This window comes from Chiloscyllium plagiosum, chromosome 5, assembly GCF_004010195.1.
Source record: "Chiloscyllium plagiosum isolate BGI_BamShark_2017 chromosome 5, ASM401019v2, whole genome shotgun sequence".
NCBI classification, from domain to species: domain Eukaryota; kingdom Metazoa; phylum Chordata; class Chondrichthyes; order Orectolobiformes; family Hemiscylliidae; genus Chiloscyllium; species Chiloscyllium plagiosum.
This window is the reverse complement of record NC_057714.1, coordinates 94544258-94557580: the sequence shown is the minus strand read 5'-3', so window position 1 is coordinate 94557580 and position 13323 is coordinate 94544258. Positions and strand designations below refer to the sequence as shown.

Below are 13323 nucleotides of genomic sequence, written 5' to 3'. Positions count from 1 at the left end.
GAAGTGAGGATACAGCAGATGAGTACAGTACAGGGAACTAATTTGTGCATTAAGCATGGATTGCATATATGGCAAGATGACTGATTCAGTGGTTTATCTATAACTAAACCTTTTCTGCTTCTGTTCTTAGGGAATAAATCACAATTAAATAATCATTGGAAGCAGCTTCATTTAGAAACAGATATTAGAACTTCATTACATCTCCTATAAATCAGGACATTTTTCTCTTATAGCTGATGACTCAGGTTCGGGTAGAGTTGCACTTAACAATGTGAACCTGTAATACCTAATGCAATGTCCATTCTCTAGTACCCATTAAAATCTGGTAAATTTCATTTAATTTGGTTAATTTTATTCCTAGTTGAAGCTAAGACTTTCATTTTATTGGATGGTGCATTTAGATAGTGAATTTATCTCCAAAACGGTCAGATGGTGACGCTGTTAATTTTACATTCTCCCTTAAATGTACTCATTCACTTCAAAAAAATGAGGAGCTGATGCTCACACCACTCCCTTCCTTCAACCAACTAACTCATTTACTGAACCAACAGGAGTTGATGTTAATTTCACGTGCTTCTTAGAGTGTATCCAAGACAGGTAAATGTATCTTCAGTGGATGTTTTCAAAGATTCCACACACAAACAAAGTATATATTTGCTTCCTATCTTCTAAAAAGGTTCTGGTCCTGAATCTGATCCATATTCAGAATCAAATATGAAACTTCTACTTGAAATTTAAGATAAATGTGTGGAATTTAAATTCAATATAACTCACCTGGGAAAATCTGGATTCATGTAGGGAACTGTGCGGACACATTCACTCACATAATTCACAGGGAAGGGAAGCTGAAAGTGTGTCTTCATTTGACAAGCTTTGAAGCTTGACTAAGAGAGAAGAACAGCAGTAGACTTCAATCAAATGCTCTCGAATGGTCACAAAAAGAAGAAAAACTGAGTTACCTTTATCTAGGGGAGACTTGAGCAGTCAGTTCACTCAACAATAACACAATTTGATACTTGTGGTCTATAGGAGATTTTGCTTTACACAACACCAAAAATAAAATATTACAGAATTTCATAAAAATAAAATTTCTCTCGTTTTCTAAAATACTAAGGGTTCATAAAACACCTAATTGGGCACTGAAGCAACAATGTGTATCAGCAGTCACCATATATGGAGGGCATTCAGGACATTAGCAATGGCTTGGAATGAAGTCTGATCAATGAGACCGGCTCAAGTATTTAATACTATTTTGTTTATTAGTACTTTTTCCCCCAGAAGGCCAAATGACATTTCGTCATTTGCTTATTGTTCTTTTATTACATAAACTTACATTTTTAAAAAATATTTCTAATATAGAAATGTGCTTAGTTGTTGGGTTAGTTCAAACACCAATATCTAAAATGTACTTTCTTGCCATCCACTGATTACTTTTAATAAAGATCAGCTTTATTAAAAATAATGCATTTAATTAAGTCAACCCAGCCTCAACTGATGTGTTCAACTCAAGGTAAAGATAACCTGTTTATCTAATAACAATTAGCAAAAACACAGGTTATTTGTTTCAACTAGTAGTTTGGTAACGGAACTTGACTGAAAAAAGGAGACATTGCCAAATGCTTTTTGATTTGCATTGATAAGGACAGAATTTCAAGAATCGAACAATACCATATATTGTTTCTTGCACTTAACACTTCAGAATCGCACGAATGCCTCATCTCAAAGGAAAGAACAATACATACTGAATGAAAAGTGTGTGCTGATTGGCTGGTACTCTCTTCTTATGCAGCACGTTATCATTCCCTTCTGAGATCAGGCATTCTTTGCATTCTGCCCTATCAAGTGCAAGACGAAAATCCTCATCATCAGACCTCTCTTTTCTTAGTGATAGATAATGGATTTATTAATGAATTCACTCCAAGTGCAGATCCAATAATGTCATCTATTGTATCCAGAGACTTTTGGTTTCTATCTTGGGAAGGTTCAATAGTCTCAGAGCTTCTGTTAGTTACTGTGACTATCAGAGCTATATTACTCTTACAAACACTATCTTTTTGGTAGCTTGTGAACCTCCAGATACTTCACTTCCAGCATCTTCAGGATTGAGTGGTTTCTGTAATGAAATAAAGTTTAAATGATACTTAAGTTTTCAAATTGAAACTTGAAATAAAGAAAAGCGTACATCACTGTGGAGATTATTTATGCTGGGCAAGCCCATGGTCAAAATATATTCTTTGGCAAGAATGGAGCACTATATTGAAAACCATAACCTAAAATTTGAAATAGGCAATTACCAGTTGTTTTAGGTCTGTTTTTACATAAACAATAGCCCAGTTTTCAGTGAAAACATTATTGAGCAAAGGAAATGCACTTCACTATTTGTGAAATTAAGCTGGTTAAATAGGGAACTAACATATTCTCTAAATTAGACCATTCTTTGGCTTTAAATAGAGGGCACATTGATTGCATCAGTGGTGATTATACAGCCATTTATGGTAAAGGCTCATTTCTCAATAATAATGGCCTGATTTCAAATATTACACTCAATTCCTGAATTTCCTCAAAAATGACAATTATTAAGTTACAATTTCTTATCAGAAAGCTACTGCAGAACTTTACTGGAATATAGGTGCCCAAGAACATGACTGGTGCTTTTCCGTGAGTAAAGGCAATATATTAGATGACGTGATTTTCTTGAACAATACCTCAACCAGGTAGTCATTACAACTTTTTATGCTTAACTTCAATATATTAACATGATTAGAACTGCAAATGGTAGATGTGGGAATTATAAACTCTGTTAGGTCCCAGAATTAAACTTGGATTCTAATATAAGTTTTGTGTCATTTGTAAGCAAAGGTTTAGCTGAGTTACTCTAACAACAGAAGGTTAAAAGTTCAGGATTCTGACATTCACAGTGACTTGTAAATTCTAAGAACTTCATGTAAATGATGGACTGAAACTTCCCATGAGCATTAGAACTGGATCAGTTCTTTCAATAACACACGCCCGGCACAAGAGCTGGCCTACTAACTGGCCAACTCTATGCTTGCTGCTCACTTAAGGGTGACAGGGAACAAGGAGACTGCAAAGAAATGGCTGGCTGGGAACTCTGCTGAAAAATGAGTGCACTGCAGAGTAGAAGGGAGACCGAGAGTGTGAGCTTTAAATCAGAAGCTTTCATTAAAGAGTTCAGAGGGCATCAGAAACAAAGGCCCAGAACTATGGGGGTCCTCTTTATGGAGGCATACGACAGACTGCAGTAGCGTGCTCCTCCAATCTTCTGCTGAGAAGCTATTTTGAAAGCTTTGCAGGTTTCCTGATCCATGCTGGGAATCTTGCACCACCCTTAGAAAATGGACCTCAATTGATGCCTTAATTCCCTCCCCACCTTCTGGTGATTTTAGGGTAACTTGCTAGAGATGCATATTATTTTGGGGAGCTGTCCAAAACTTTCCTGATCCCCCCACTTACAAACAGCCAAGGACCTCACTCACAATATTGTCATTGTTAGCCGCTATGGGAGCTTGAACATATGTACTGCACATCAAATTAAGTAACTAAAGGAGGTTTCCACAAATTTAAAATCCTGCCACAGCAGAAGCTCTGGCTCCATTAAGATTAAGACGATCCATTTGGTGAACAATAACATTATCCTCTCAGGCAGTGTACAAAACACAATAAACTAAATTAAATGTTCTTGTTAGTGGGCTGAGCAAGAAGATGGAATTACAAAAACTGGTGGTTAAGAGATGACAGCTAACCAGAGATTCTACTATCATCACAAATAACGTGGGCAGAACTGTATATGAACACTTTCAACAATGAAGTAAATGAGCAAGCTCTTGAACTTCAATATCAAATATAGAACTAAAAGACACAAGTAAAAATTCAAGTCATAAGCAAGTTTAAAAGTCCCTTTGGCAGCAAATGGTAGGACATTATTTTATCATAGAACCCCAAACTGATGGGACTTTCAATGTTCATAGTACCTCAGTAATATTTGTACGGATAAGTTTCTTGTCTTTTTTTTTCTTTCCAAATCCAGGAATATTTCTGATGAACTTTTCAACTTCTGTTGACACTTCTGGAATGGCTTGTGAGGTAGCATTCACCGCACACCTATCACAAGACAGTTCAAATCAATGAAGTACATGAAGTTAATTTTCTCTCACTAACTTAAAAATAGGATCAATGTGAACTGTACAATGGTTGCACTGACTTGAAAAACCTGTGATGTTTTCATAAATAATATTTACTGTAATTTCAGAAACATGATGGACTCATTTACATGATAAAAAATATACTTTTACATAAACTGAGAAAGAAATTATGAAAAATGTAACTGGTGATGCATTTATTTACATCTTACTAAAGGAGAAGCATGTATGTGAACAGCCTTTTTTCCCTCATTTTAAGTTGTAAGAAAACATTTAAACTGCTTGTATCTTCATTGCAATATTTCCAATGTGAAGTAATTTTGTGGTCAAAACTGTGACCATAATGACTGACACAAATTGCAAAGACAAGAGAAACCATTTTCACCACTGAGTCTATGCCAGTTCTGCATAGAACAATCCAGTCTGGTGCATTCCACCTCCTCTATCCCTGTAACACTGCAAGCTTCATTTTCTCAACCAACTTTCTTTTGAAATTATCCATCTAACCAAATTAACTAGCCTCGATCTTAATTAAATCTGTCATAGTCTTTTATACTGAGAGAAAGTGAGGACTGCAGATGCTGGAGATCAGAGTTGAAAAGTGTGGCGCTGTAAAGGCACAGCAAATCAGGCAGCATTCAAGGAGCAGCAGAGTCAATGTTTCGGGCATAAGCCCTTCAACATTCCTGATGAAGGGCTCATGCCCAAAACATGGACTGTCCTGCTCCTTGGATACTGCTTGACGTGCTGTGTTTTTCCAGCAACATACTTTTCAACTATACTCTTTTATACCTCTATTCAATGTCCATTTTTGCTGAAGGAGCATATTTTGAACAATCTCCTAATTGAAATCCCCCACCCCAAAACCATTCTGGTTTATCTCCTCTGTGCTCTCAAGGTTCTTCATAACCTTCCTAAAATGTAGTGACCTGTAAGTGGGGTAATGCACTGGCTGTAGCCGAACAGACTCACCATAGTTTCCCTACCTTTATATTTCCTACGAATGAAGAAGCAGAAAATCCCATTATTTTGTACTCAATACACCTGTCCCTTCAAATAGACTTCCATAGATCTGCTCATCTCTCCATACTCTTTACAACTGTGCCAATAAATCTGTGTTGACAGTGACGCTCTTACTCAGACACCACTGGTTTGTTGCCAGGTAAGTAATTTGCCAACCATTTTTTTCAAAAATCAATAGTGACAACATTACTGTATCTCTACTTTACACCACCCAATTAAAATCTTGTTACAACATCAATAAATGCAGTTACATTAGTCCAGCAGTATAGCTCCTTTACAGATCAACTGGTTCTTCATTAAATCAAACTCTGAATGCCTGTTAATTTTATCCTTGTACATTGCGTTACAGACCAGACCAATCGCCTCAAACGATTCAGAAGATAGTCTGGACCCTAACTTTTTTTTATGTTATAGGTAAATGTAAGACCGCTGCGTTCCAGATGCAATTTGATTGGTCAAACTACCGGATTTAAAGCAAAACACACTTATTAATTCACTATAGTTAAAATACAACAAAAGTGAGGAGGAGGAATTGGAATATTTAACCCTATTGGAAGATGTAACAGAACAGATACTATAACTAGTAATTAACTATTCCAATACAGCAAAATCCTATAAACACACTTTTGCAAATTCAGAAAACAGATTATGTCACACTATTCCTCCAACCTAGGAAGAAAGAACATCAAAAGACAATTCTAACAAAAAGTGAGAGCGAGAGGTCACGTGAAAGAGACAGAGACAACGAGAGAGCGAAAGAGTGAGAATAAGTGAGCGAGAGAGCATGAGCAAGAGAGAGCGCGCGCGAGAGTGTGAGGGATAGAGTGCAAGTGAGGGCGCAGGAGAGACAGCACAAGCGCACGAGAAATACAGAAACAGCGAGACAGAGAGGGAGAGAACACTCCAGCTTTCAGCAGTAGCCGAGAAATGAAAAAAGCAGCTTTCATTTCCTCAGGACCCCAATAGCAACTGCTGAAAACAAAACCGAAAATCCCTGGTTCTGTCAGTGAGCTTGACCACACCCACAGGCTATTTCCATTGTTCGAACTTAAAAAAAACCCACCAAAGGCTTCACAAGTTGTTTATCTGCTCATAGGCTACTCCCACCTGTCCCCCAAACTCTCTTTAAACAAAACCAGGACAAAACACACCTCTTAAAGCCACAGCATTGTTACAGTTGTTTCAAAAATCTCACTCCCACTGAAGTTAAAATGACTGGTTAACTATTGTTAAGAATGTCCTAACACCTTTTCTGAAACAGGGACATCACAACTGCTACTTTTCAAACTCTCCAACGTTTAGGAAATATTGTAGTACTACCTCGAATCCAGCTTTCCTTAGCAACTAGGGACGCAAGCTGCCCACCTAAAACATATTAAAAACAGCCAGCCTTCCAGTGCATTCGGTATATTAATTTTCACTCCACATGGAATCTCTACTACTTCAGCTTTTATTAATACCTTATCAGCATCCACTTCCTTCATAAACAGTGCTGCAAAATACTCATTAAGTCTCTGAGTCCTGTTCTGTGCCTCTAAGTGTGCTTGTCGCCTTTGCCCACAACTGGCTTCTTCGCAGCACCCACACCCCTGCCAAAAATCAGCACTCTGGACACCTGACTACAAATATCACTTACATGCTGATTGAAAATCTTTGCATTTGCTTTATTTCAACTTCTTCCTAGTTCTCACTCTCACCTTGCCAGTCTTATATTTGTCTTCACTTACTCTTACATTCAAAGAACATGGTCTGGCCCTTGCTCGAAGATTTGACCAAATACACAGCATACTTTTTCTGTTTCATCATATTCTTTATATCCCTTGCGACCCAACAGCACTGGCTTTGATTTCTCTATTATTCCTCATATTGCAATCCAGCAAAAAATGAAGCTGAAACATCTTACTTTAAAAGATCATCATTGCTTTATTACAATTCGTCTTGTCAGTCTTTGGCTAGACCTTCTTCCATTGAAGTTAGCCTTTCTTCCAATCTTGAATGTTGCTCCTTCAGATTTCTCCTTGCTCATTACTTCATTATTGAACATTATGTTTGTGATCACTAGTGCTGCTCACAGACACTTGGTTCACTCATGCGCCTTAGTCCTCAGCAAGAGATCCAGCAACGTCTCTTTGGCAGATAGACCAAAAACACACTGTTTCAGGCTGTTCTCCTGAACACATTTAATAAATTTCTCTCCCTTCCTATCTTCTGTGAATAATTATTGAAATATTAATTGGTATAAAGTCTCAAAAGATCTTACACATCTGATTTACCACCAGATTTTCTCTTTTCTCTCTCACTTCTTCAAGTTTTTGGTTATTGGAAGCATGAACATAATCACTGAACTGTATGTGGACTATTGCAATGCCAGAGTCAATACAGATACATGGGAATATGGAAAGAAAGGAAACAAAAACAAAGGTCAAGGAATGAGATGACATTCTTGGGTTTACTTAATGATCATATATGCTTATGCCTATCTGAATACGCCAAAGTACAGCAAATATAAAGATACTTTATTTCAAAGGTTGTGTTTTTAAGTATAACTAATTGCAAATAACTCACCTCATGTTCTCATTGCTCAGTAAATGCATCTTAATTCGAGGCAGCTTACGGAGAACAGTCAAGAGTTCGGGCTTTTCAGCAATTCTTTTCATGTGTTGCACCTTGAAAGAATATTTCGTACATGGTCAAGTTTTTGGAAAGTTGCCACTATTCAATAAAATTAGGTTCTGGAAAAGCTTCACAAAAATTAAAAGAACTAAGGCAGAGATTGAGAAAGAAAGTAAGTAAAATCAAAGAAAATCCAATGATACTTTGTAAATACTTAATGAAAAAGAGGAAAGAGCAGGCCAATTAGAGACGAGGGTGTGAAGGTTCAAGCCATGGACATAGTGAATACCTCGCGCCTATTATCAAAAACAAAACATACGGTCATTCTGCTATGATGCACGCTTCGTCTATACGAATTCCCTGTTATGCGATTGACAAATTGAGGACAGTTTCTAAAGCACGAACTTTTAAAGTGCGCATTATAACGTGATTCTGGCCCCATTAAATGGTGCTGCTATTCTGCGACTTTCTTATAACACAGGATTGCACAAGGACAGAACTACCGCAGAATTGCAGAACTGACTGTATGCTACAGAAGGGTGTGGGGAGCAATGGCCTAGTGGTATTGAGAAAGTTGGTAGCCTTAAATCTGCTAAGGAGATGCGCGAAAACGCTTGACCACGGAGGGGGACCCATTTATTCAGAAGAATTGGGGACATCTGTTCTTACTATTAATGGATCGGTGATAACACTTGTTCACTTATGGAACGTGTGGCAGTACTTCCTTCTCACGCTGGAGGCATGCATATTTCACAGTGGAAAGTTGGATAACTAAATTGCTGGTTTATATCAAAGACACTTAACAAAACTCAAAAGGAAACAAACTTTTAATTTAATAAACTGAGTGGAATTTGCACGTAATATAACAATCCTGATAAGTTTTTATGTATACCATACTGAGCAGATTTGAATTTATGAAGCTCAGCTCCCTCATCTTGACTGTTCTGGAATATGAATATCTCATTACCCTTATAGGCTAGGAAAACATGACGGCTGAAAGAGACATAGTTAGGAAGTTGGAAGATGTTCAGGTGTGAGTGAGAGAGAGAAAACATTCTTCCGTAAATTACATGACTAAAGGGTTCAAAGGACAGAGAGAGAGAGAGAGAGAGGACGGAAGCTGGTGTAAAGTTTAACTCTATGGTCTGATTTGAGTGTGCAGTGGCTTGTCATGGATTGAATGCTTGTGCTTTGTTCTCTGGAGCTCAAAATCTGGGAATGTTATGAATTTAATTTGCATTCTGGGAATCTAAGATGATTTTAAAAGAAAAAGCCATTTTGTAGGACAATGATACTGAACATGTTAGCTGAGCAAGATTACCTCATGACCTTTCCCACATAATTTAGACTAGTCTCTCGTTATGATGCACTAGCCAAAGCAATTGACCATCTGGCCTGGCTTGACCCAGGGTATCCACTTTGATGTGCATGTAGCTTAATCAGTCAAGCATACTCATACCTGTCAATGAGTTTCTCCTCCTCTGCAAAGTTTTGCCATTTTATTGCTGCTTATCTGATTAAGGACATGGGGTCTTTTTGTAATTTTAATACCAATTTCTGTATAAAGATAGCTTGTTTGCAACAATAAGGGGAGTAGCCTGAGAGCACTCTTAGGGCAAGAGCTGGCGCCGTGACTCTGCTAATCGTTTTGGAAGCTGAGCTCAAGCCTGGCTTGTAGGTATCTATGTTACAGTGTAACGTTGATGCCATTAGTAAATAATTTGAACTAAACTGGCTGTAAGACAGATGGTGGAATTCGAATTCAATAAAAATCTGGCAACATAGTGTTGAGAGTCAATGACCATGAATTCATTTCTGATTTCTGGAAAAACCCATCTGGTCCATTAATGTCCTTGCAGGAAAGAAACTGCCATCCTTATCTGATCTGGCCTGCATGTGACTCCAGACCCAAAGCAATGTGGTTTACTCTTAACTGCACTTTGGGCAATTAGGGATGGCAATAAATGCTGGCCTAACCAGTGATGGCCTCATTCCAAGAAAGAACAAAAAAGAAAACGGACATGAAACAGCAAAGAAATTCTCAGCCAAGAAAGAGGAAGCTTAAAGTGTAAAAAGCTGAAGCCAAATGCTCAAGATCCACCATGTCTCCCTGAACACAGCTCAACTCACAATAAAATGATCCCTGTCCCATGGCCAGGCTCACTGACATCAGACATCATTTCAAATTAATAACAGCCAAATACTGCAGAAACTGAATGCTATATTTGCTAATTTTTGTTCTGTCACAAGATATCTGCCACATATTTCACTTGAGTGTTTGTGCATGTTCCACCTGGAGGTAGAATTTATTCAATTCAGATCTTTTCACACACAAAGGCAAAAATTCAGACATTGGCATTAAAGAATATTGGATGGGAGAAATAATGAAGGAGAAAATGAAATACGATAAATTACAAGATCTGGATGAAATAAACCTCAGGCTAATAAATAAAGTAAGGGGAAGAACAGTGAAAGCTCAGACCATCGTTTTCCAATGTGCTCTCTGCAAGGAGGAGCTGGAGGACTAAACAACATTAACAAAAGGGAAGGAAGGCACAACCTGTGTAATTGATGGCTAATCATTCCAACACCAATGGTGAGCAATATACTTTAGTAAACTCAGAGAAAAGTATAAATTAGAAAAACACAGATTAACCAAGGACAATTTGTATGGATGTGTTAGGGAAAGGTTATATACAACCAGTTTGATTATTCCTTGTTATCAGCTGTCGAAGTTCAATGAGCATATGATCTAGACCACATGGATTTTTAACAAGGCTTTTGACAAGTTGGTAATGGTCAGAAAATTAAAAACTCATGAGATCCAAAGGAAAGTGGGTAAATGAACCCCAAAACTCATTGTGGTAGGAAGCAAACTGTAATGGTCAACAGGGGTTCAAGTAGCTGGAAGACTGATTCCAGCTGGAAGCTGGAAGAGTTAAGCTCTGCAGGGTACAGCATTGAGTTCTGTGCTGTTCATGGTTTTTACCAAAAATGTAGATGTAGAAACAGAATTGCGATTTTTGAGAAGATTTGCAGCTCAAGTTGTAGTTCAGGTTGTAAGTTTGCTTGCTGAACTGGTAGATTTTCAGACGTTCGTCACCATGCTAGGAACATCATCAGTAAGCCTCCGTTAAAGCATTGGTGTATTAGCCCACTTCCTATTTGTGTGCCTTGGTCTATTCTGGTGGGTGGTATCACTTCCAGTTCTTTCTGAGAGTTTGGTAAATGGGGTCCAAATCAATATGTTTTTTGAGGGAATTCCTATTTGAATGCCAGGCCTCTAGGAATTTCCGTACCTGTCTTGAGTATCAAGTAAAGGAGCAATCATCCCAACATCCATAAACACAGCTGCATCATGACATTATTTAAACGAGCAACAACACACTATAGCATCCAGGAACTACAAGTAGCTGAAGAAAAATACTTATACATTGTATTCAAGAACAATGGTACCTGATAAGCACAATCCTCTGATTCTTAAGCACCAAACCCAAACAAGAAGACACAATAAGCCCAGAGACTCTAGCCACACTACCATATATCAAAGACACCTCAGAGATGACGACCAGACTACTTCTGGCCCTTGGCATCATGGTAGCCCACAAACCTACCAATACACTGAAACAGCTATTGATGAATCTAAAGGACGCTGTACTGACAGCCAGCAAAACGAATGTCATATACAAAATACCTTGCAAGGACTGCAACAAAGACTACATCGGACAGATGGGCCGGAAACTAGCCTCTGGGATACTCGAGCACCAAACAGCCACCAAAAGACATGACCAAATGTCATTGGTATCCTTACACACACGAAGAGGGACACAAGCTGGACTATGACAGTAGGAGAGGCTAAACATGCATGGGAATTCCTAGAGGCCTGGCATTCAAACTGGAACTCCATCAACAAACACATCGATTTGGACCCCATTTACCAAACTCAGAGAAGGAACCGGAAAGTATATCACACAGCTTAAGCGACCAAGACGCAAATAGAAAGCAGGACAGAATACCAGTGCTTCACTCGAGACTCACTGATGATGTTACCTAGCATGATCATGAAACGTCTAAGTACAAATCTACCAACTCAGCAAGCAAACTTACAACCTTAGATACAGAATCTTAGAATGATCATAGCATAAGAAATTACGACAGGTACACAATTCTTTATCCGAAACACTTGGGACCAGCTGGTTTTCGGAATTCAGAATGTTTCAGATTTCGGAATAAGTGGTACTTTGACAGTGAAATTTTAAAAACTCTTACCGAAAAGCAGACTCACTATAGGTACTATGGGCCCTGAGACAGAATCGAGGCCTGCCAGTACTGGGCCGCACCCACCCATGTCACATCTGAGTGTCATGCATAGTGTGTGTTTGGAGTTAGGTTAACTGCACACCAAACAACTTTGTTAATGAGAAAAAAACTTCACAAAAAAACTTTCAGATTTCGGAGCTTTTTGGATTTTGGTTGGCTACCTGTATTTGTTCTGTTTAGTTCATGCCAATTCTCTGCAACAGAAATTTAGCTTGCGCACGTGCCCTACTCTTTTCTCACTGCCCTGAAAATTCTTTCTGAAGATGCTTATCTAATTGCCTTTTCAAAATTGCCATTGAATGCGTCTCTGCTACATGCATAGCTTGTGCATTCCAGATTGTGACTGTTCATTATGTGAAATTGTTTCCTCATGGCGGCTTTAGTTCTTTTGACAAACATCATAAATCATTTTCTTTCTAGCTCTCAATTCTTCCAACAAAAGAAACAGTTTTCCCAGGTATGCTGTCTATATTCTACATGATTGGAATAACTATCAAATATCCTAAATCATCTTTTACATCCTGAATTCTCTCTCTTCACAGGAATGCTGGCTCTCTACTCTCGTTATTTCCTCCTTGAGAGCCTCCTATTATGTACTAGTAACAGCTTGAAGTTTGGCCAAATCATATCTTATCAGTATAAAATTAGTCTTTCCTCATTACAGATGTTTTATTGTTAGTCTATTTTTATTCTTTTCCATAACAATCCTAAATCTAAGTAAGTTAAAGTAACAATCTCCAAAAAGCTCCTCTAGTATCATGCCTCGCATCTGTCCAAGTTCACTTCTGAGTATTACCCCTTCCTTGCTGGGTTTTCTACATTCTGCCAAAAAAGGTTCTCCAGGATACAATGCATTAACTTTGCTACTTTGGACATTAAAATTACTCAGATTAATATGTGGATGGTGAAAATCCCCTATTATTACCTGATTACTTATTTGATATTCTATAACCTCCCTGGCTATTTAGGGTCATATAGTACACATCTAGCAGCATATCTGTCCCTTTACATCTTTTTATATCACTATCCATGCGGCCTCAGGTAATGATCCTGCCAAGACATCATCCCACATTTCTATAATTGATTGCTTGAATATAATATTGCAACTCTCCCTCTCTCATCTGAATACCCTACAAGAAACATTGCATTGTCAATCCTGTCCAACTTGCAGCTCAGTCTCAGTCATAACTATAATATCATAACTATT

At 38.1% G+C, this 13323-nt stretch overlaps 1 protein-coding gene across 5 annotated transcripts in view; it reads right to left on the bottom strand.

The window, feature by feature from the left end:
• pitrm1 (pitrilysin metallopeptidase 1) overlaps window positions 1-13323 on the bottom strand; it is a 61388-nt gene that overhangs the window by 4901 nt on the left and 43164 nt on the right. For 4 of the 5 annotated variants that reach the window (XM_043690648.1, XM_043690649.1, XM_043690652.1 and 1 more), the window contains 4 exons: window positions 7749-7849; window positions 3993-4122; window positions 2042-2113; window positions 775-884 (listed from right to left, as the gene is read on the bottom strand). In XM_043690648.1, coding sequence (XP_043546583.1) covers window positions 775-884; window positions 2042-2113; window positions 3993-4122; window positions 7749-7849 — 413 coding nt within the window. The remainder of the gene's footprint in view (window positions 1-774; window positions 885-2041; window positions 2114-3992; window positions 4123-7748; window positions 7850-13323) is intronic. The other variant, XM_043690651.1, reaches the window with a different exon arrangement.